The sequence below is a fragment of the Chiloscyllium punctatum genome, chromosome 25 (assembly GCF_047496795.1).
Source record: "Chiloscyllium punctatum isolate Juve2018m chromosome 25, sChiPun1.3, whole genome shotgun sequence".
NCBI classification, from domain to species: Eukaryota; Metazoa; Chordata; class Chondrichthyes; order Orectolobiformes; family Hemiscylliidae; genus Chiloscyllium; species Chiloscyllium punctatum.
The window spans coordinates 26,725,682-26,750,464 of record NC_092763.1 but is presented as its reverse complement, the minus strand read 5'-3'; the positions used below and the strand labels follow the sequence as shown (position 1 = coordinate 26,750,464).

At 42.8% G+C, this 24,783-nt stretch overlaps 1 protein-coding gene and 1 long non-coding RNA gene across 5 annotated transcripts in view; one reads left to right on the top strand and one right to left on the bottom strand.

Moving 5' to 3' along the window:
* LOC140495782 (uncharacterized) overlaps nucleotides 1–24,566 on the top strand; it is a 29,536-nt gene extending 4,970 nt beyond the window's left edge. Inside the window, exons 2-3 of the long non-coding RNA XR_011964096.1 lie at nucleotides 10,698–10,887; nucleotides 23,867–24,566. This is a non-coding gene — a long non-coding RNA (uncharacterized lncRNA). The remainder of the gene's footprint in view (nucleotides 1–10,697; nucleotides 10,888–23,866) is intronic.
* Nucleotides 1–24,783, bottom strand: part of btk (Bruton agammaglobulinemia tyrosine kinase) — a 123,122-nt gene that overhangs the window by 305 nt on the left and 98,034 nt on the right. For all 4 annotated transcript variants that reach the window (XM_072594873.1, XM_072594876.1, XM_072594875.1 and 1 more), the window contains exons 11-17: nucleotides 24,560–24,687; nucleotides 21,920–21,994; nucleotides 14,053–14,224; nucleotides 13,154–13,370; nucleotides 12,268–12,332; nucleotides 9,871–9,989; nucleotides 7,788–7,945 (exon numbers count right to left, since the gene is read on the bottom strand). In XM_072594873.1, the coding sequence (XP_072450974.1) occupies nucleotides 7,788–7,945; nucleotides 9,871–9,989; nucleotides 12,268–12,332; nucleotides 13,154–13,370; nucleotides 14,053–14,224; nucleotides 21,920–21,994; nucleotides 24,560–24,687 (934 nt within the window). The remainder of the gene's footprint in view (nucleotides 1–7,787; nucleotides 7,946–9,870; nucleotides 9,990–12,267; nucleotides 12,333–13,153; nucleotides 13,371–14,052; nucleotides 14,225–21,919; nucleotides 21,995–24,559; nucleotides 24,688–24,783) is intronic.

Here is a 24,783-nt window from a genome sequence, read left to right as displayed (position 1 = left end):
GCAACAGGTAGCAAAGAGAAAGTATCAGTCAGAAACTGCACAAAATCACCTCAAGAAAGAACCCAGAACAATTACTTAAAAACATAATGATCTTAATGTTAAATTAATATTAAACAAGCAGCTACCACACATCCTGCTTGTAAGATTCAACTGAGACCCAGCAACAAATAATCAACACTAATTAGGGCTTTGTTTTTGATGCCCATATTTCAGAAAAAAAACTCCTTTCCAATGTCAGTGAATGCTGCTTAGTCCATGTATGGTTTCTACCAGGTTGTCGATCCCAGGTTACGTGACAGCCTCACCTCCAACCTGGACCCCTTAAAACTGCTAGTTTGTGCTAGTCAGTCCCCAGCTTCACTCTTAGCATCACTCCTTCAGTCATAGAGATGTTCAGCATGGAAACAGACCCTTTGGTCCAACTCGTCCATGCTGACCAGATATCCCAACCCACTTGCCAGCACTTGGCCCATGTCCCTCTAAACCCTTCCTATTCATATACTCATCCAGATACCTTTTAAATGTTGTAATTGTACCAGCCTCCACCATTTCCTCTGGCAGCTCATTCTATACACACGCTACCGTCTGTGTGGAAAAGTTACCCTTAGGTTCCTTTTATATCTTTCCCCTCTCACCCTGAACCTATGCCCTCTAGTTCTGGACTCCCCCACCCCAGGGAAAAGAGCTTGTCTATTTACCCTATCCTTGCCCCTCATGATTTTATGAACCTCCATAAAGTCACCCCTCAGCCTCTGACGCTCCAGGGAAAACAGCTTCAGCCTCTCCCTATAGCTCAAATCCTTGAACACTGGCAACATCCTTCCAATAGGAAGGAGACCAGAATTGCACATAATATTCCAAAAGTGGCCTAAACAATGTCCTGTACAGCCACAACGTGACATCCCAAATCCTACACTCAATGCTCTGACCAATAAAGGGAAGCATACCAAATTGCCTTCTTCACTATCCTATCTACCTGCAACTCCACTTTCAAGGAGCTATGCACCTGCACTCCAAGGTCTCTTTGTTCAGCTACACTCCTGCGGACCTTACCATTAAGTGCACAAGTCCTACTAAGATTTACTTTTCCAAAATGTAGCAGAAAGTTGCTGCATTTAACTAAACTCCATCTGCCATGTCTCAGCCTATTGGCCCATCTGATCAAGATCCCATTGTAATCTGAGGTAACTTTCTTCGCTGTCCATTATACCTCCAATTTTGGTGTCATCTGCAAACTTACTAACTACACCTCTTATGCTCACATCCAAATCGTTTATATAAATGATGAAAAGTAGTGGACACAGCACTGATCCTTGTGGCACTACACTGGTAACAGCCCTCCAGTGTGAAAAGCAACCTTCCACCACAACCCCCTACTTTTGAGCCAGTTCTGTATCCAAATGGCTTGTTCTCCCCATATTCCATGAGATCTAACCTTGCTAACACCAATGAAAATTGACGAGAATACTGATTGGAGAGAAATGAGTGTAACCATTTACCACCAGATCCTGCCCTCATCTGCCACTGGACAACCCGCAGCTACACCACCACAAACCGTTTCCTTAATCTTTTGTCTCCTACCTCCTCCACCTTCACCTTCAGCAACAAGTTTAAGGACCTCATCAATCTATTGTCGTGGAGACCGAGATGATTTGATTGATTGTGAGGATGAAAGATAAGGGTGGCAAGATTCAGTAATCTTGGATGACAAGAAAGATATTGAAATGTTATTTTAAAAGAGATAGGAAGTGTATGTAAAGTTTAGGAAACTAAAATCAACCAAAGCCTTTGAGAAGTATAAAGGAAGCAGAAAATAATTGAACAAGAAGTTAGAAGTGCTAGAAGGGGTCATAAATGCCTTTGACAGGTAGGAGAATTCCAAGGCATTTTATACATATATTAGGAGCAAAGAGGTAGTTAGGGAGAGGGCAAGTCCACTCAAGGACAAAGGAAGGAATTTATGCATGGAACCAGAGGAAGTGGGTGATGTTCTTAATGAGCACTTTGCATTGTTATTCATCAAGGTGAAGAAAATGGAAGATGGAAATTCTAGAGAGGGGTATGTTGATATTGAGAAGGAGGTGTTGGTATTTTGAAAAATATTAAGGTGGGTAAGTCCCAGCATTTGATGGGTTCTATCCCAGGTTACTGCAGGAGGCAATGAAGGAGATTCTGGATTAGTGGTGCTGGAAGAGCACAGCAGTTCAGGCAGCATCCAAGGAGCTTCGAAATCGACGTTTCGGGCAAAAGCCCTTCATCAGGAATATTGCTGAGGCCATAGCAGAGATCTTTGTCTCTATTTTTGCCTCAGGCAAGATCCTAGAGAACTGGAGAATAGCCAATGTTGTTCCTTTGTTAAAGAAGAACAATGGAGATAATTTAGGAAATTATAGGCCAGTGAGCCCTAGGTCAGTTGTAGAGAAATTATTGAAGAAGATTGTTTGGGACAGGAATTACTTGCATTTGGAAAAGAATGGATGTATTAGGGATGGTGTTATGCTTAGGAGGGAGGTCTTGTCTTAGAAACATCATCAAATTTTTTTGAAGAGGTGACAAAGATGATTTATAGGGCAGGGCAATGGATTTAGGTAGTCTGATTAGTAAATTGCAGATGACATGAAAATTGGTGGAGTTGTGGACAATGGGGAAGTTTGTCAAACAATATAGCAAGATATAGATCAGTTGGAAAGGTGGGCAGAGAAATAGCAGATGGAATTTAATCTGGACAAGTGTGAAGTGATGCATTTTGGGAGATCAAATGCAAGACAAAAGTATACAGTAAATGGCCTAGCCCTGAGGAGCATTGAGATACAGAGGGATCTTGGAGTGCAAGTCCATAGCTCCCTGAAAGTGGTAAAGAAGGGATTACCTTGTTTACCTTAATCAGTCAGGCATTGAGTATAAAACTTAGATCACATTTGCAGGCCCGATAGTTCTGGGATAACGTGTGTTTCGGCAGCACAATTTGGCTATAATGTCATTGAAGAATTAGGGAACGGTGTTTTGGAGAACACATCTCCATTGACAATCGCGTAATTCCAGCAGGGATTGGTTCAAGCACTTTGTTCTGTGCATGCACCAATGTGTGCGCCGAAATCTCCGCACCATTTTATGTATAAGCTGATGTTCTTGCCGTTCTGCACATGCACTCGTATCTGCACATGTGCAAGCTTGGTGCCGATCTGCGCATGCGCAATATCAACACCGGTCTTTGTGCCATTCTGTGCATGTGCCAATGTCAGCTGCCGACAGAACAGCTTTCTGTGAGAGCTACTGTACAGAGAGCAGCTTTCTAACTTTTTTTTAACATGTACTGTGTTAAATTTACTTTTGGTTCATTAATAAAAATGATTTCAAACTTTAGGATGTAGGTTTGCTCGCTGAGCTGTAGGTTTGATATCCAAACGTTTCATTACCTGGCTAGGTAACATCATCAGTGGCGACCTCCAAGTGAAGCGAAGCTGTTGTCTCCTGCTTTCTATTTAGATCTTTTTCCTGAATGGGGTTCCTGGGGTTTGTGGTGATGTAATTTCCTGTTTGTTTTCTGAGGGGTTGATAGATGGTATCTAGATCTATGTGTTTGTTTATGGCGTTGTGGTTGGAGTGCCAGACCTCTAGGAATTCTCTGGCATGTCTTTGCTTAGCCTGTCCCAGGATAGATGTGTTGTCCCAGTCGAAATGGTGGGTTTTTTTTCTTCCGTGTGTAGGACTACGAGGGAGAGAGGGTCGTGTCTTTTTGTGGCTAGCTGGTGTTCATGTATCCTGGTGGCTAACTTTCTTCCTGTTTGTCCTACGTAGTGATTTCAAACTTCATTCATGCTGTGCTATACTTTGCATTAGACTTTTGGGTGATTTTTGAGCAATCGTCAGTGATATTGTTTGTTGGTTTGCCCCGAACTCCACATTTCCCATCGGCCCCATTATTTCTATTAAGCGAGGATTCGATGCAACGCAAATCCGGTGTTATAGGAGAACTACCTGCATTGTGTACAATTCTGGTTGCCATTCTACAGGAAGGATGTGGAGAGTGCAAAAGAGGTTTACCAGGATGTTGGTTAAATTGGAGTGTTTTAGCTATAAAGAGAAATTGGACAAACTTGGATTGTTTTCCCTACAGCATCGAAAGCAACCTGATTGAAGTATGTTGGTCAGAATCTTTTTCACAAGGTGGAAATGTCATACTAGAGGGCATAGGTTTCAGGTGAAAGGGGAAGAGTTTAAAGAAGATGTATTAGATAAGTTTTTTTTACACAGTGGGTTGTAGGAGTCCGGATTACATTTGCAGGGAGGTGGTAGAAGCAGATATAATAGCAATGTTTAAGAGACATTTAGACAGACATATGAACAAGCAGAGAATGGAAGGATATGGACCATATGCAGGATTAATTTACAATGGTGCTGTGGATGGGAAGACATAGTGGGCTGAAGGGTCTGCCTGTGCTATTTTGTTACGAGTGCACTGACTGCTTCTGCCACTTCCTTCCCTTCACCTCAAGGTCAAATTAGCCCCACATTTGAAGAGCTGGAGAATCATCTCTCCCCTATTCTGTCTATGAACTTCCTTTATTTTCTCTCTTACCTCCTCTCTCTGAACTGATCATGTATATGATGCATATCTCCTGTTCTCTCAACCTTACTGCTGACTCCATTGAGCTTCTGTGTAAAGTCCAATATTATCTTTTATGATTTATGGTCACCTTCTGTTTTTCTTCTCTTACTCCCTTCCTTTATCCCCATATTCTTGCAAATTACACCCAATTTCCAGCCTTTCTTTTCAGCCATTGTCGTCGGACAGATTACCAACCCCCTGAATCCATGTCCCTTTTTTCCTTATTTCCATGTTTCACCCTCTCCAAAACAGATTTCTGCTTCTGCCACCGCGCTGGAATGATCCTTATTAATGTCACCAAGAAACAAGTTGTCCTCCAACAACTCCTCCTTTGTTGATTGGAGTGGCTTCTGTACCTGGTTTTGCATCTAACTATCCAGTTATGGCTTGACAAATTGAACTCCATCTGCCAGACTTTTGCCCATTCACTCAGCCTATCCATATCAATCTGAAACCTTCCCAAGTCAATTTCACAATGTACTTTCAATCCCCTCATCTAAATCATTGCGATAAATTGTAAAAAGTATACAGCCCAGCACAGTCCCAACTTGTCAAATGCTGCCAATCTGAAAAAGGCCTATTTAGGCATTTTCTGCCAGACAGCAAATTGTCTATTCAGGCAAGCATATTACCCCCTACATCATGAGTTCTACTCAGCACATGTGGAACTTTAGTCTAATGTCTTCTGGAAATCGAAGTACACCACACTAATGGACTCCCAAATACTATCCACAGTATTTGTTGCTCCTCAGGAATCACAGTAAATTGGCGAAATAGAATTTCTCTTTCACAATACTGACTTTTCTTGATTACCTTGAGTTTTTCCCTGTGCACTATCATTCCCTTCTTGATGATTAATTCTAATAGCTTTCCCATGACAGACATCAAGGCCTATGGTTTTGTGTTTTCTGCCTCCTCAGAAGGGTTAGAAGAGCCTTTGCAAAATCTAATGAATTTTGGAGAATTAATACAAATGCATCTAACAGCTCTAACTACCTCTTTTTAGACCCTGCCATGAAGTCCACCAGGACTCAGAGGTTTGTCAGCCCACAGCTCCATCACTTTGGGCAGTATCATTTCCCTAGTGATCGCAATTTCAGCAAATCTTGTTTCTTTCAACCTCCTGATTTACAGCTATTACTGCAATGCTTTTTGTATCCTCAACGTTGAAGATAGAAATGTTGATTCACGATGAACACCTTTTCTTTATTATCTAAATACATTCCCATTCTCACCTTCTAGAGGACAAACACTTGCTTTACTTATCCTTTTCTTTGTACCCGTGTGATGATGCTGCTCCTTTAACAAGGTTATGCTGTCTTTGGTTTTTTTTTTCTCAGAGCAGTCATAAAAGACACAGATTCTGAGAAGTCTAGGGTTGAAGGGTTTTATGGTCAATTTAATGATAGGTAACAGATACTGCCTCAAGTTAAGTTAAGTTAAGTTAAAACAAAACACTTGTACAATGAAAGGGAGGTGGCCAGTTCTCCCAGTTCAACTTTACTCTGGTTTGGTTTGGGTTTTAACAGTCATGTTGAAAAAGCTGCTGGACCCCAAAGAAGCAGATCCAAGCTGATGCTCTTTCTTTGACGTCTCTCTTGTAAGACCCTGTGTTTGATTTTACCTTTTGTACCAAGGGGATTGTTGCAAGTATTTGGGAACAGCATCATTAATTGGGATAATCTATTGGGTTTTCGGATAGGTTAAGTTATTCTGTATTCTGTTCTCTTTTGTTTGTGTTTCGTCGGTAACCTTGTAAATAAATGCTGTTTTGTTTAAAGCTAAGTGGCCTGACCTGTGGCATCTTTCCTGGAATATCCATCTCACACCTACCTAAAACAACTAGCAAAGATAGTCTGGGCTACCTTCTTGAAATGTTTTGAGGGGTCTAGCCAGGTCCAAAACACCAGAGAAATATAGGCCCAGAGATTCCAAGAAATTGAAGTGCGGATTGCCACTCCCCTCATCCTTTTCCTACGGACTGAGCTCTGCATTTCAAGCCAGGAATTCTGATCCCAGCTACCTTTTGCTAAATAAAACTCTCAACCCCTTTTATACTGTAAGACTCTTTCATTTACATCTGTACATAGTTGGTTCTTGAATAAAACTCTCTACATTCTATCTGGTTTCTACTCTTTTACTGATGCCAGAATCTTGTGATCAGATCACCATGATTTCAATGAATCTCATTGTACCACACAAGGGCTGATGGGCAGAGGAGAAGGGAAAACGAGGAATTATAGAGTACAGGGAGATAAAGAGGGTGATAATGTGGGAGTGGATGTAGGGAGGTGGGGATGGGAGGACACTCCTTGTTCCTTCACCAGGGCACATTTCAGCACTGAGCAGAAAGGTAGGCAGCTCAACTTTTGCCAAGCCAAATTGACCCTTCTTCACTATCCAATCCACCCAGTGGCAGGGAGCAGAAGACAAATCAGCATTTTCATCCCTAGTTCTCTATGGCTTTATCTGGTGATCATGAGATCAGCCATGGGATCTCCCAAACAAATATTCCATCCGATCAGCTAAGCCATCTTTCATCTGCAGATATGATATTTGCTTAGCTTTTTCACCAGGAGTTGTAACAGAGGCTGGAGCAGAGAGCTGAAGTTATAATTTCCCCTCTGTTCACTATAGCACTGGAAACACTGCCCCTGGAATCAGGGAGCCTACCCATGTGCCTATGAAGGGTTAAAATTGAGTCCATTCCACTCTGCTCCTCATTGGTAGCATGAGGCACCAGGATAAAGCAAACCTCACATTTCCGAATGACATTTCCCTCCCCCAAGGCTCCTCAAAGTGTGTTGCAGCCAGTCATTGTTGTTTGTAGGATATCGGGCCACCAAGTTGGTCAAGCTGGTTCAGGGACAACAACAGACAAACTCACCTTGTTCTTTATCAAATTAGTGCAGGGGGCTGTCTATCCACCTGACAGGGCAGAGGGGCCTCAGTTTAATTTTACCTCCAGCAGTGCAGTGTTCTCTCAGGACTACATTAATTGTGCCAATCTACAATTTCTGGTCAAGTCTTTGGGGTGGGCCTTGACCTCATGACATCTACCCTCAGGGGTGAGATGGCCCAAACGAGCAATGGTTGATGAAAGGTGGTTTCTGAATACTCTGGTGATCACCAATTTCCTTTTCTGAGAAGTTAATCGATAGATATGTTGGAAACTTACATCATCCCAGCAGCTGTACATGATGCTGTAGACAGTCTCAGAGGCCTGTTGAGGTCTGTATAGGCGACGCCCTTGAAGTATGTGATCTACCACATCAGCATTGCTGAATCGCTCATAAGGCGTTTTCCCCAAAGCAAAGGTCTCCCACATCAGGACCCCTGTGTCAAGGAGCAAAACCATTAATAAAAATGTGAATGTTAAAACATCAGAGACACAAAAACTACAGTGAGCAAGAACAGCCAGGAGAAAACTAGCAACACTTAAAGAACCATTTCCATCTGTCCTCATTCAAATAAAGTACCCTTTCACTTTTATTATAACTCCTTTTTGAATTGATCATGTTCCAGCAACAGGTTATATGTCCATCGATATCTCCCCACATGAAGCACCCAGTCTAATTTGGGGTGGCACGGTGGCTCAGTGGTTAGCACTGCTTCCTCACAGCACCAGGGTCCCAGGTTCAATTCCAGCCTTGGGTGACTGTCTGTGTGGATCTGCACATTCTCCCCATACCTGCATGAGCTTCTTCCGGGTGCTCCGGTTTCCTCCCACAGTCCAAAGATGTGCAGGTCAGGTGAACTGGCCATGCTAAATTGCCTGCAGTGTTAGGTGCATTAATCAGAGGCGGGGGGGTGAGTTGCTCTTCGGAGGGTTGGTGTGGACTTGTTGGGCCAAAAGGCGTGTTTCCACACTGTATGGAAGCTAATCTAATTCCACATTCTTTAAGATCTGAGTTAAAAATTACACAACACCAGGTTATAGTCCAACAAGTTTAATTGGAAGCACACTAGCTTTCGGAGCGACGCTCCTTCATCAGGTGGTAGTGGAGGGCTCAATCCTAACACACAGAATTTGTAGCAAAAATTTACAGTGTGATGTAACTGAAATTATACATTGAAAAATTGATTGTTAAGTCTTTCATCTGTTAGAATACAGTGATAATCTCACTTCTTTCATGTGAAAAATCACAAAACCTTTTTCTCAGGTTAGCTGTTAACAATGGGTGATAGCTCGACAATATGTTGAAGGTGTTAGCCCCCTGTGTTCTCTGTCTATGCCATGATGTTTAGACTGATTCTAATCTAAAAAGTGAGATAACGGAGTTTTACATAAATTCATGCAGTTTTTGAGCTCAGAGTTCTACATGAATGCATGCAGTTTTTGAGCAAAGTACAATGTAACCCTGAAAGTACGAATTCACCTCACAAAATATATGTGTGCATGTGGGTCTTTGTCTGTCTGTGTGTATCTGTCTGTCTGGGTTAGGGATTGTGAGTGTGAGAAAGTGTATGTGTGTGTGTGTGTTATGAGTGCAGAGTGTCTTAAGTCTGTGTGTGTGTGTGTGTGTGTGTGTGCATGTGTCTATAATGCAATGGTGGTCACCTGTAATGTGACAAGAACCCAAGTGCCCAGTTAAGGCCCTCCCCATGGGGACCGAACTTAGCTGTCAGCCTCTGCTCGGCCACTTTTCGCTGCTGCCTGTCCCGAAGTCTGCCTTGGAGGATGGTCACCCGAAGGTCCGAGGTCGAATGTCCTGGACCGCTGAAGTGTTCCCCAACTGGGAGGGAACACTCCTGTCTGTTGACATCTCCAAATCAATTTAAGAACTGACACAGCATAAACTCAGTTCCTACACCCTTTAATATCCCACCCAGTCTAATCCCATTTTCCCTGCACCTTTGTCAAGATGGAATTTCAAACTATGTACCACAGAGTATTAGGCTCTCTGGATTATTCATCCAGTGATGTTACCACAGCACCAACATTTCTGCCTGAGAATGGATTTCTAGCTGCTGCAGTTGTCAGATTTCTTTACAGTAACATGGATGTCTCAGAAAGTTGTTCATGAGGAGGATCAGGTGATTCCTGACCACCCTGGCTAATATGGCAATCTGATGAGGCCTTCCTTCTCCCCCTCTCCCCTCCCCTGACCCTCCCTCTGCCAGTGGCTTGCCCTATTCTCTTTGGCCTCTCCCCATTAAAACAGAAATGCCCAAGCTCTCCATTCCTCCCTACCAAAGGCACTTATGTCAATCTTAGCTAAGAGCCCACATGCTGGCTCCAGAAGTGGTTCCATACTCACCAAAGGCCCACACGTCAGACTTGCTGCTGAATCGGGCAAAGTTGAGAACCTCAGGAGGAGACCATCGGACGGGAAACTTGGAACCTTGTGAACTTGTGTATTCATCATCGAGGACATACCTAATAAAAATCAAATTCAGTCTGGGGTTCTGACAACTGTATAAGTAGTTGTCAAAAAAATAACCACTTGCAGTTATATAGCATAAGTTACAACATCAGGGTGTTTCCAAATGCTTAAAAGCCAATGAGTTGTCTTCCACAAACATTAGCATGATAATTCTGCTGTTTCAGTTGAGGGATAAACATTGGCCAGGATATCGGTTTACTTCAAATAACCACAATGGAATCATTTACATCGACCCAGAAGAACTAGACATGACTCCAGTTTGACATTCATCATAATGAGGGTTTCACTGACAGTGCTGCATTGCTTAGTGCTATGTTGGAGATTTAGCTGAGAGCTCCAGTCACAGAGATTTCCTGAAGTCCATAATGCCTCAATTATATCTACCCGCTGGCGTGTGCAAAACCTTAACCCAAGCTCCTTGCGCAACAAATCCTGCCCACAACAAACAAATCCCACCTCGCCTGCACCAACACATGGACCATTCAAACCCTACCCAACCTCCATCCACACTCCCCACCCAGTCCATGCAAACCCTAAAAAATCTTACCCCAAACCCTGCCTCCACTTCCCTGAGTCAGGATGAGTGATGATGCTAAACTAGAGTAGTCAGGGGTGAATAAGATATTGTCTCACTCTCTTGTAGGGAAGTTTCTGGCTGCTGAAACTGATCATTTTCTAATGGTATCTCCTGTCCTAACCAGATATCTACAAGAACACTGCAAGAGGCTAGAGAACAAATTGAGGGAGCCCTGGCTGATACCTTTGAATCATCATTAGCCACGAGTGAGGTCACAGAAGACTGGAGGGAAGCGAATGAAGTGCCATTACGCAAGATGGGCTGAAAAAGAAAGCCTGGGAACTAAAGACCAGTAAGCCTAACATCTGTGATAGGTAAATTACTTGAGAAGATTCTGAGGTATAATACATACATCCCATTTGGAAAAGAATGCTCCAAAGAAAACAGGGTTTGATTAGGAGTAGTATGCATGGCTTTGTGAGTGGGAGATCATTCCTCACAAATTTGTTACAGTTCTTTAATGAAGTGATCAGGAAGGTTGACGAGGTCAGGGCACTAGATGTAGTCTATATGGAATTTCAGTAAGGCCTTTGATAAGTTTCCACATGGTAGGCTGCTCTGGAAGCTTAGATCGCATGGAATCCAAAGCAAACTGGCAAATTGGATACACAGTTGGCTTGCTTATAGGAAGCAGCAGGTAATTGTGGAAGGATGCTTGTTGGACTGGAGGCCTGTGACTAGTGGAGTGCCTCAGAGGTCGGTGCTGGGTCCATTACTGTTTGGTATCTAATAACAATGATTTGGATGAGAATGTACAAGGCATGATTAGTAAGTTTGCAGATGACACTAAAATAGGTGGTATCGTGGACAGCAAGGAAGCTTATCAGAATTTGCAGCAGGACCTTGATCAGCTGGGGAAGTGGGCCGAAAAATGGCAAGTGGAATTTAATATAGATAGTGTGAAGTCTTGCATTTTGGAAAGTTAAATCAAGTAGGAATTTCAGGGTGAATGGTCGGGCCTTAAGGAGTGTAGTGGAACAGAGGGACCTTGGAGTTCAGGTGCACGGTTCTCTGAAAGTGGAGTCACAGGGAGACAGGGCAGTGAAGAAGGATTTTGGCACACCGGCCTTCATTAGTCAGGGCATTGAGTATAGAAGTTGGGAGGTTATGATGCAGTTGTACAGGACATTGGTGAGGCTGCACTTGGAGTACTGTGCTCAGTTTTGGTAATTTTGTTATAGGAAGGATGATACTAAACTGGAAACAGTGCAGACGAAATTTACAAAAATGTTGCCAGGACTCCATGGTCTGAGGTGTAGGGAGAGGTTGGACAAGATAGGACTGTTTTCTTTAGAGCATAGGAGACTAAGCGGGGGACCTCATAAGATCATGAGAGGCATGGATCGGGTGAATGCAATCAGTCTTTTTCCCAGGGTTGAGGAATTGAGGACTAGAGGGCATCAGTTTAAGGTTAGAGGGGAAAGAATAAAAGGGAACCTGAGGGGCAACCTTATTACACAGAGGGTAGTACACATATGGAATGAGCTGCCCGCAGAAGTGGTTGAGGTGGGTACTGTAGCAACATTTAAAAGGCACTTAACAAATATACTTGGATAGGAAAGATATGGACCAAGTGCAGGGAAATGGACGGACATTTTGGTGAGCATGGACCAGTTTGGGCCAAAGGGCCTGTCTCCACGCTGTAGGACTCTGTAACTAATGTCATGATTTATGCAAGAAGAATGACAACTCACCTGCTTAGACCAAAGTCTGATACCTTCACAGTCCCCGCCTCATCAACCAAGCAGTTCCTGGCAGCCTGAGATAACCAAACAGCAAACAGGTGAGTTAGAAACTTGGACTGCATCTATTAATGTAATCTGTTCCTATAGGTGATCCAGAGGCCTGGCCTAGTAATCCAGAGGTTATCCTAGTAAACCTGACCTAGTAATCCTGACCTGGTAATTCAAGGGTTTATCCTGGTCATCTTGGCCAGTAGTCCTGAAACCTGACCTATTATCCACAGGGAATTCAGTTCAGAATATAAACTGACCACAAAGCTGTTGGATTGTAAAAACCAAACTGATTCATTTGGTCCTTCAGGGACAAGAAATCTTGCCTGACCTATATGTGACTCAGACCTAATGCAACATAGTTGATCCATCCTGCTGTTTTTAAGGGGAATAGAAGGTCACTGAGATGTTGGACTGGGTGGACAAAAAACACACAATGTCAGGTTATAGTCCAACAGGTTTATTTGGAAGTACTAGCTTTCAGAGCGCTGCTCCTTCATCAGGTAACTAGTGGAGCAGGATCACAGGTAACAGAGTTTATAGCAAAAGATCTTTGAAAGCTAGTACTTGCAAATAAACCTGTTGGACCCTAACCTGGTGTTGTGTGATTTTTAACATTATTTATGATGTGATTTTCCCATTAAAGGTTCTGTTTATTTGTGCCTACAGTTGGCAGATAAGCTGTGCAGTTCTGGATTTGCATTAATGTTCATTTGGCTATGTGTCTCCTCACTCGATGTTGTGAGGTAATGAGGTGCCTCTTTACTGATGGAGATTATAAGGTGAAGCGTATCCCATGTCATTGTGAGTGGTCAATGTAACAAAATGCTGATCTTTATGTCCTTACAAGGTCTCTGTGCAGGAATCGATGTGACTCAAGATATGCCATGGCTTCACACACGTCCTTGGTCATCTCCAGCAGTTGTAAGCTGCTCAGTTTTTTCCCGTGTTTCTTCAAGTAATCCAGCAAGCAACCATTTGACATAAACTCAGTGACGATATAGATCGGTCGTTGTTTTGTGCAGACACCATATAACTGCACCAACTTGTCATGTTTCAACATCCTAATACAACAAGGGAGGTACAGAAAGAGAGTTCATTCCCCAAGTCAGCTGACATTTTTATCCTTGCATCTCAAGCTTAGTCACATTTTGCAGTGTACAACATTAAACACTCCCAGAGCAAATACAGGCATGGGACTAGATACAGATAAAAGCTCCTCCTATATTATCCTCATCAAACACTCCCAGGACAGGTAGAGCATAGGGCTAGATACAGATAAAGGTCCTTCTATTCATTTAGTCTGAAAGTAAAGCTGTTACTACATTGTTGCTATGAAATACTCTCATGACAAGGATAGCATGGGGTTAGTTACAGAATAAAGTTACAGAATAAATCTTTGAAAGTAAAGATCTGTCCACACTGTCCCCATCACACACTCCCAGGACAGAACAGCATGGGTTATGTAACAGAATAAAGCTTCCTCTACTCTTTTAAGCTGAAAGTAAACTACAAGTTAGGCTCCCATGACACTGTTGCCATTAAACATTCCTAGAACAGGTACAGCATGATGTTAGATACAGAATAAAGCTCCCTCTGAAATGTTCCCATCAAACAGTTCCAGGACATGTCGAGAGGAATACAATAATAATATATATAAAATGATATATATATAATCAGTAATGAATTGTCTGATTGATAGCTAGAGCTTCACACTCTATTGTTTCCCTGATATTATTTACTCACATCATTGTTTCAGCCTCATCGATAAAGTCATCCTCAGACATGGAGCCCTCTTTGATCATTTTGATGGCGACCTCATACTGCCCTCGCCATTTACCGTGTTTCACAACACCAAACTGTCCATTCCCTAACTCCCTCAGGAATGTTAGGTCGACAGGATTGATCTCCCAGGCACCTGACAAGAACAAAATAATTATCAGCCTGGAATCAGAAGAGAATGTGCACTGGGAGTGGGAAATCAGGAGAAGATTTTATATCATAGTCGGATAGATTCCATTACACCAAACAAATTATAAGTAATATTGGCTTCCTATTCTGAGGGGAGTGCTATTCTCTATTTAATAAACACAGCCTGCTAGTCTCCATATAAATAGCTGTCTCTTTATATAGTGCACAACAGGCATTATTCCCTCCAATAATATGAGGGACTCTGTTCACTAGAGTAGTCAAAGGACATTCCTGAAATTCAACCTCAGTGTTTACAAGTTGGATCTGAATAGATGAGAAAAAATAACCTAGGACAGATAGAGACATCTCTATCATCAAATAAACCTGACATTTGAAGGAACACAGTCCAGTGCCTTCAGGATGTTTAGGCATGGTGTCTTTGTCCATCCCTCCAAAACTGCTATTATATTCAGTAATTATAAATACTTATGAAAATCTCGAATCGCTAAAATATCACACATCTTTTTGGATGTACATCAAACAGAACATCAGGCATATCCATCAAGACAGGAACAGCTTTCTCCAATAAAATATGCAGCAGCTATCCTCTCCAATACACATAGTGACTCCTGGTGAAGATACATAAGAACTGCCATTCTCGACATTTTCTAAGCTGCTATTTTCTAAAATATGCATAAAAGTTACTATTTTCAATGTAACGTTGAGACTTCTATTACATACATAAAACATACATAGGACTCTCTATTGGGAAGGCAATAGCCTCGTAGTATTATTGCTAGACTACTAATCCAAAGACCAAGGCAGTGTTCTGGCTCCTGGGTTCAAATCCCGCCACAGCAGATCATGGAATTTGAAGTCAACAAAAATCTGGAATTAAGAGTCTAATGATGGCCATGAAGCTATTGTTGATTGTCAGGAAAAAAAAACATCTTGTTCATTATTGTCTGTTATTGAAGGAAACTATTGTCCCCTGGTGTCTGCAGTATGCCTTGGCCCTTTCCCTCATGTCTTCAGGGGGAGATCCTCTGTGTACCCTGGTCAACAATAACCATGCAATCAATTTTATAATGAGCTGATTATGTGGTGATTGCTGTTTGTGGGATCTTGCCATGTGCGATTTAACTGCTGTGTTTCCTACATTGCAGCAGTGGCCACACTTCCAAAGGACTCGATTGACTGTAAATCTCTTTTGCGTGTCATTTAGTTCTGAACGGTGCTATATAAATGAAATCTTTCCTTTTCCCTCACCCGATTGCTGCATCATTGCCTAGGAGCAGATGATGGGTGCGCCGGTGTGCGTGGTTTGTGGTTTGTTCATGACTTATTGCTGGTTTAAACAGAACTATTTATCATCACAACACTGCAGCAACTGAAAGATAGGGGAACTCTGACCACTGCATAAGTCTCTGCAGGCTTTCACACTCATTCCATCTTTGCAAACTACTGGGCTGGCTCAGAAAATCTCTCAGTTAAACCAGAAACCTCACAAAGGAAGTGACCACTGGGTGACTGCTAGGTTACAGAAGGTCTGAGTGAAAGTGCACAGCGCATTAAAAGCTTTGCAGCCTTGATCTTGCTTATGTGCATGAGAGTCTAACCATTCTGTATTTGTGATTTTTTTGTGGCTTATGTTATCATTTGGATTTCAGAGTACCCTTAAGACAGCATCATGCATCAAAACATGTGATGGTGTTCAGTAGTAAAGATCCTTGCTTTCTGTCAATTCTACACATAGAATTAGTATTGTGTGTTTATTGGGCCAGTTTTAGAGATATACTTAATGTAACAATAATAGTAGGTACAGAACCCAGACTATTTGTAAGTGACAGTGTAAGCAGTTTCTGAAAGCTAAGAACATCAGTCTCACCAAGAGCCCAGACCTTGTAGTATATGTTACATGAGCAAACACATAGGGCAGTACTCAGTCATATCATACTGCAGTAATGTTTCACCCAAGAAGCTACATCATGGTGGCAGCAAGTGGGCACTAGAAGCTGGTGGCAGATAATAGTGACGGTTGGTTAGTTGGAGATAGTGGTGATAAAAGGTGATAGTAGCAGTGGAAGATGTGAAGAGTTCTTTATCCTAACATTATTACTCATCATCCACCTGAGCTCAGAGCTTAAATTTACAACTATACCCAAATCCAAAGGCACAGCTGTGAGTACAGTCTATCTCTCGCAAAGGGAAGGGAGGTCATGATTTGTCTGATTTAAGAAACGGCAGTTTACAAGGAGTCTAGAACAACTCCAATTTGGCAAAGTGATTTTAGAATGAAGTTCAGCCCAAAATGTGAGAAAAAAAATCTATGTATTGTTTAATCATTGGTCAATTCCACCATTTTGTTTTCCTTGTAAATGGCACAAAAACTGGGGAACAAAAAGTATCCAGTGCTTTACAGATGTAGGAAGTGTTCAGCTATTCCTTTCAAAAGAACAAGATATATAAAGAAAAGAAAGTAACAAGTTCTAAAGTACCAATAAGGAAAGAAACAAGGGAGAAGCTAACAAAAAAATTAATCAGCGAAAGCTTTATATAGTAATTAAGATGTTCATACTGACATTTTAAAGAGCATAATACAACAAACAAATGGAAAATAAACAAATAAATGTGGAAAATAAAAGCACAGCATGGATTGGCATGCTCCAACAATTTTTCAGAATTTCAATTAAGAAATAACTGACACTGAATTGTGACAGATTGCTAACAAATGATGACAAGCAGTCAAACTCCTCATTGCACTGGAAAACAAAGAGTTAAGAAAAGTAAAATTCTTTTGTATTTTAAAAGGTGACTGTAAAGATTCAGTCAGAATTTTCCACATTTCAGAAGGTGGAAAGACAGGAGAGAGAAAGGAAATAGGAACACTGGACAAGGCAGGAATTTAAAAAGGAGGTCCTTGAGGATACTAATATCTGGATTACTCCTGGAGCTGCAAGCTAGTGAGGGTAGGAATAGGAGGATAGAGCAGATGAATGCGTGGCTGAGGAGCTGGTGTGTGGGAGAAGGGTTCACATTTTTGGATCATTGGAATCTCTTCCAGGGTATAAGTGACCTGTACAAGAAGGACAGATTGTACCTAAATTGGAAGGGGACTAACATACTGGCAGGAAGATTTGCGAGAGCTGCTCGTGAGGTTTTAAACTAGTAAGGTGGGGGTTGGGGGGGTTGGGGGGTGGGACCCAGGGGAATAGTGAGGAAAGAGATCAACCTGAGACTGGTACAGTTGAGAAAAGAAGTGAGCCAAACAGTCAGGGACAAAGCAGACAATAAGGTAGGTCTGATAAATTAAACTGTATTTATTTCAATGTGAGAGGCCTAACAGGGAAGGCAGATGAACTCAGAGCATGGTGAGGAACATGGGACTGGAAATTTGGCTCAGGGATGGGCAGGACTGGTACCTTAATGTTCCAGGATACAAATGCTACAAATGAAAGGGAGGCAAGAGAGGAAGTAGATTGGTGTTTTTGATAAGGGATAGCATTAGGATAGCATATACTGAGGGAGGATATTCCCAGAAATGCATCCAGAGAAGTTATTTGTGTTGAACTGAGAAATAAGAGAGGGATGATCACTTTATTGGGATTGTATTTTAGACCCCAAATAGTCAGTGGGAAATTGAGAAACAAATTTGTAAGGAGATCTCAGTTATCTGTAAGAATAATAGGGTGGTTATAGTAGGGGATTTTAACTTTCTAATCATAGACTGGGACTGCCATAGTGTTAAAGATTTAGATGGAGAGGAACTTGTTAAGTGTGTACAAGAAAACTTTCTGATTCAATATGTGGAGGTAGCTAGAGAGGAAATAAGGCAGGGCAGGTGACTGTTGTGTCAGTGGGGGAGACTTTTGGGCAAGCAACCATAATTCTATTAGATTTAAAATAGTGATGGAAGAGGATAGACCAGGTCTAAAAATTGAAGTTCTAAATTGGAGAAAGGCTAATTTTGATGGTATTAGGAAAGAACTTCCAAAATCTGATTGAGGGCAGATGTTTGCAGGTAAATGGACGGCTGGAAAATGGGAAGCCTTCAGAAATGAGATAACGAGAGTCCAGAGACAGTATATTCCTGTCAGTGTAAAGAAAGGCAGATAGTTATAGGGAATGCTGGATCACTAAAGAAATTGAGGGTTTGGTTAAGAAAAAGAAGGAAGCATATGTCAGATATAGACAGGAGATCCTGGGAAGAGTATAAAGACAGCAGGAGTATACTTAAGAGGGAAATCAGGAGGGCAAAAGGGGGACATGAGATAGCTTTGGCAAATTGGGTTAAGGAGAATCCAAAGGGTTTTTACAAATATATTAAGGACAAAAGGGTAACTCGGGAGAGAATAGGGCCCCTCAAAGATCTGGCGGAAATGGGTACTGCAGATGCTGGAGATTAGAGTCAAGATTAGAGTGGTGCTGGAAACGCACAGCAGGCCAGGCACCTGATGAAGGGCTTTTTCCCGAAACATTAATTTTGCTGCTCCTCGGATGCTGCCTGACCTGCTGTGCTTTTCCAGCACCACTGTAAATATGGCCCCTCAAAGATCAGCAAGGCGGCCTTTGTGTGGATTCGCAGGAGATGGGGAGATACTAAATGAGTATTTTGCATCAGTATTTACTGTGGAAAAGGAAATAGAAGATACAGAATGTCGGGAAATAGATTGTGACATCTTGAAAAATGTCCATATTACAAAAGATGAAGTGCTGGATGTCTTGAAATGCATAAAAGAGGATAAATCCCCAGGACCTGATCAGGTGTACCCTAGAACTCAGTGGGAAGCTAGGGAATTGATTACTGGGCCTCTTGCTGAGATATTTGTAGCATCAATAGTCATAGGTGAGGAGTCAGAGACTGGAGATTGGCTAATGTGCTGCCACTATTTCAGAAAGGTGGTAAGGACAAGCCAGGGAACTATAGATCAGTGCATCTGACGTCATGGTGGGCAAGTTGTTGGAGGGAATCCTGAGGGACAGGACATACGTGTATTTAGAAAGGCAAGGACTGATTAGGGATAGTCAACATGGCTTTGTGCGCAGGAAAACATGTCTCACAAACTTGACTGATATTTTTGAATAAATAATAAAGAGGATTGATGAGGGCAAAGTGGCAGATGTGACCGCTCTGGACTTCAGTAAGGCATTCAACAAGGTTCCCCATGGGAGACAGGTTAGCAATGTTATATGGGCTGAAAATGTGTTGCTGGAAAAGTGCAGCAGGTCAGGCAGGCAGCATCCAAGGAACAGGAGAATCGACATTTCGGGCATCAGCCCGAAGAAGGGCTGATGCCCGAAATGTCGATTCTCCTGTTCCTTGGATGCTGCCTGACCTGCTGCACTTTTCCAGCAACACATTTTCAGCTCTGATCTCCAGCATCTGCAGTCCTCACTTTCTCCTAGCAATGTTATATCTCATGGTATACAGGGAGAACTAGCCATTTGGATACAGAACAAGCTTGAAGGTAGAAGACAGAGGGTGGTGGTGGAGAGTTATTTTTCAGATTGGAGGCTTGTGACCAGAAGGATCGGTGCTGGGTCCACTATTTTTCATCATTTATATAAATGATTTGGATGTGAGCATATGAGGTATAGTCAGTAAGTTTGCAGATGTCACCAAAATTGGAGGTGTAATGGACAGCGAAGAAGGTTACCTCAGATTTCATCAGGATCTTGATCAGGTGGGCCAATGCACTGAGAAGTGGCAGATGGAGTTTGATTTAGTTAAATGTGAGGTGCTGCATTTTGGGAAAGCAAATCTTAGCCAGCCTTATACTTTAATGAGAATGTTGCTGAACAAAGAGACCTTGGAGTGCAGGTTCATAGCGCTTTGAAAGTGGAGTCACTGGTAGATAAGATAGTGAAGGCAGCATTTGGTATACATTCCTTTATTGGTCAGAGTATTGAGTACAGGAGTTGAGAAGTCATGTTGCAGCTGTACAGGACATTGGTTTGGCCACTTTTGGAATATTGCATGCAATTCTGGTTTCCTTCCTATCAGAAGGATGTTGTGAAACTTGATAGGGTTCAGAAAAGATTTAGAAGGATGTTGCCAGGGTTAGAGGATTTGAGCTTTAGGGAGAGTTTGAATGGACTGAGGCTGTTTTCCCTGGAGGGTCGGAGGCTGAGGGGTGACTTTATAGAGGTTCGCAAAATCATGAGTGGCACGGATAGAATAAATAAATGAGGTCTTTTCCGTGGGGTGGGGGAGTCCAGAACGCAAGGTTTAGGGTGAGAGGGAAAAGATATAAAAGAGACCTCAGGGACAAATTTTTCACACAGAGGGTGGAACATATATGGAATGAGCTGTCAGAGGAAGTGGTGGAGGTTGGTACAATTACATCATTTAAAAGGCATCTGGATGGGTATATGAATAGGAAGGGTTTGGAGGGATATGGGCCGGGTGCTGGCAGGTGGGACTCGATTGGGTTGTGATATCTGGTCAGCATGGACAGGTTGGACCAAAGGGTCTGTTTCCATGCTGTACATCTCTATGACTCTATAAGTGTAAGCTGAATTGGATGAAAAAGAGTAATAGGTAAAAACAATGACTGCAGATGCTGGAAAACAGAGTCTGGAGTAGAGTGGTGCTGGAAAAGCACAGCAGTTCAGGCAGCATCCGAGGAGCAGGAAAATCAACATTTCGGGCAAAAGCCCTTCATCAGGAATACAGACAGAGTGCCTGAAGGGTGGAGAGATAAATGAGAGGAGGGTGGGGGTGGGGAGAAAGTAGCATAGAGTACAATAGGTGAGTGGGGGTGAGGATGAAGGTGATAGGTCAGGGAGGAGGGTGGGGTAAGGTAGCAAAGAGTACAATGGGTGAATTGGGGTGGGATGAAAGTGATAGGTCAGAGAGGAGGGTGGAGTCGATAGGTGGAAAAGAAGATAGGCAGGTAGGACAAGTCATGGGGACGGTGCTGAGCTGGAAGTTTGAAACTGGGGTGAGGTGGGGGAAGGGGAAATGATGCCCTGGGCATCAATGTGGACTTCACCAGTTGTACTCTTTGCTACCTTCCCCCACCCTCCTCCCTGACCTATCACCTTCATCCCCACCCCCACTCACCTATTGTACTCTATGCTACTTTCTCCCCACCCCCACCTTCCTCTCATTTATCTCTCCATCCTTCAGGCACTCTGCCTGTATTCTTGTTGAAGGGCTTTTGCCCGAAACGTCAATTTTCCTGCTCCTCGGATGCTGCCTGAACTGCTGTGCTTTTCCAGCACCACTCTACTCCTGAAAAAGAGTAATATCAAGCAGAAAATGAAACATATCAAGAAAGAATTGACAAGTTGGGTCTCTCTTCCATTGAAAAGGAAAGGCTGACTTGTTGAAAGTATTTAAAGTTTTGGTTCAGTACATAGAGAGAGAATGCTTCCTTGTGTGGGGTCGAGTGTAACTCGAGGCCGCTAATATAAGATAGTCACCAAGAAATCCGATGAAGCTTCTATCTCAGAGATGCATGAGAATGTGGAACTCACCACCGCAGGGAGTGACGATTGAAGTGAATAATATTGATGCAATTAAGTGGGAAGTCAGAAAAACACAGGAGGGTTTAGAGGGTTACAATATTAGATTTACTTGAGGAAAGATGTGATTGCATTGAATCGCCTGTGGATGTGCTGTACATTCTGTATAATTCTACATAATACCATAACTGACTCCTAAGCATAACTAAATTATGCCATTACAAAATCCTACCGTAACCAAATCCAGCTGTCAATGGAGCTTTCTTGCTCTGCTGTGAGACTGGGTGCCGTAACCTGGTAACAAGCCCTGCAATGAATGAATGAAGATGATCTGTTAATAAAGTATTGTTAGATACACCGGCAGCTATGTGGAAATGAATGAATTGTAATGGCACAATTAACCCTTCCTTGCTGATTACCTATCCTCACCAACACTGGAATAGTCATTGCGTGTAGCCACTGCTAACAATGTCCCTCATTGATTGGTTGTGTCACTGAGAAATCAGTATTGTGATTGGGGTTACTGCCAGTTAATGCCCACTTTGAGTCTACCTTGTTCCTCTTAAAAAGTGGGTGAAGGTCTTGGTGTAGTTGCTGGAAATGGGATTATGATATACTTTATCCAAAATTAGAGGGAGATTCTCCTGACACAAGTGAAAGGCAGTGTGTGAGCAGAATTTTATGGGTTTTGAAGAGATTCCCCCCTCATGCTTCTAAACTCTAAATTCTTAAATTGACACAGCATAAAATAGGATCAGAGTGGGAAGGGATCATGGGTGGAAGGAGATATAAGGGAGTGACCAAAGCTGATCATATCTGATGGATAGAATGGGGCTGCAAGACATGTCAGAAAACAAGGTTAAAAGGTTTGCCTTATTGATGGTCTCAAGCTGTTGGTGCAGCAGAAGAGGAGGTAACTTCCATCTCTGACTCTTCCCTTCCCTTCCTCGGCATTGCTGTTCTCCACTTCTGGGGATAGGCTGGTCACCAGTATCCACTATAAACTCACCAACTCCACAATTATGTTGACTTCACATCCTTACACCCTGTTTCCTGTAAAGAATCTATTCCATTGTCCCAGTTCCTCTGTTTCCATTGCATCTGTTCTGATGATACCAGTTACTATAAGGGAGCCTCCGAAATGTCCACCTTCTTCCTCAGCCGAGGATTTCCCAGCAACGCTGTTGACAGGCTCTCAGTCAGGTATGACCTATCTCTCACATTTCGGCCCTCAACCTCTCTCTTCCCTACTGCAAAAGCAATAGGGTCCCTCTTGTCCTCACCTACCATCCCACCAGCATTCACATCCAGAGGATCATTAGCCACCATTTCTACCACCTCTAGTGAGATGCCACCACTAGACACATATTCCCCACCCCTCCCTTGTCCGCCTTATGTAGGGACTGCTTCCTCTGGGACACCCTGCTCCACTCTTCCCTTATTCCCAACAGCTTCACCCACAGGCTCATGGCATCTTCCCTTGCAACCTCAGAAGGTGTAACACCTGTCTGTTTACTTCCCCCCTCCTCAGTATCTAACAGCTCAAACACACTTTCCAGGTGAAGCAGCACTTTACCTGCACTTCACACAATCTAGTCTACTGCATTCGCTGCTCACAATGTGGTCTCCTCTACATGGGGGAAATGAAGCATAGACTGAGTGACTGCTTCACAGAATGCCTATGCTCTATCTGCAAAAAAGACCCTGAGCTTTCAGTTTCCTGCCACTTCAACACACCATCTCTGTCTCAGGCTTGCTGCAGAGTCCAGTGAAGCTCAGTGCCAGCTGGAAGAACAACACCTCATTTCCACTGGGGAACCCTGCAGCCTTTTGGACTCATTATCATGTCCAATAACTTTAGGGCTTGAACTCTCCCATGTCCTTACCCCAACCCCCACACACCAGTACTTGTTATCACACTCTGCTGCTATATGCAACCCATTGTTAGCCACTAACAGTCTCCATTAAGAGCTATTCACCCTCCCAGCCAGATTGTTACCCACTCCTTTCTCTAACCAACTGTTCTTCTCTCTATTTGGGTTCTATACTCACCTATCATTTACTCCTTACCCTTTCCCCCACCCTATCTTCTGCATATAAACTGACATCTTCCTAGCTAACATCATTTCTGTCAAAGGATTACATGGCCTGAAACATTAACACTGATTTCTCTCCACAGATGCTACCAGACCTGCTCAGCTTTTCCAGCAATTTCTGTTTCTGTTCAGCAGCTTCCAGCTGTGGAACCCATGCTCCATTGTGGAAGGTCAAGTGAAGTTAAGCTCGAAAGTGTCATTGGTGTCATCAAATCAGCCTTAAATGTTGATACTGGCCAATACCTAACTGCTCTGCATACACCTAATATTTATTCACCCCATATCTATCTGTTCTACCGACACTCAATGGATATTCACCCAATATCTGCCTGACCTGCATACATCCTACAGATATTCACCCAATACCTACCTGCTCTGCATACCTGTACATCCATTGGATATTCGTTAAGTACATGCAAACAACGTAACTGAATGGTGTACAGTTTGATTCTCACCCAGATTGTGCACTCACATCCTAGTTTGGAGCTCTGAGGGTACTTGTAATGCCCCAAAGCAGATACTAACCAACCATATTTCACACTAAGTCTGGATAACCACGCTCAGACCACAGAGTTAGGTCCCTGCTGCCACAGTAACCAGTGTTTGTAAGTTAACATGTATTCAGTGCTGTTACTGTGTCTCACTTGACATTGTAAATCTCCACTATTTGAAAACAAAGCAGCAAGGAGACTTACTCAATCAAGCCTGATCTCTAATCTGGTAACCCCCTCTGCTGACCCCTACTCCTCTTGACTCTCCTCCAAGCCAAGCCATACCTGCTGCATTGTGCTGGTGATAGTTGATCAGTTCTGGAATCGAATTGAAGGTGTGTTTCTCTGCAAGGTAGTATTGGTTGGATGGTGTCACACACACTGTGTAGTGTTTGACTTTTCCACTCTGATCCCTGAAGTATAGCAGAGAGCACAGCATGAAGTTAGCTGCAATACTTTAGTTTCATTTCAGTCAAAAGATGTTACTAATACCAGTTCCAACACTTATA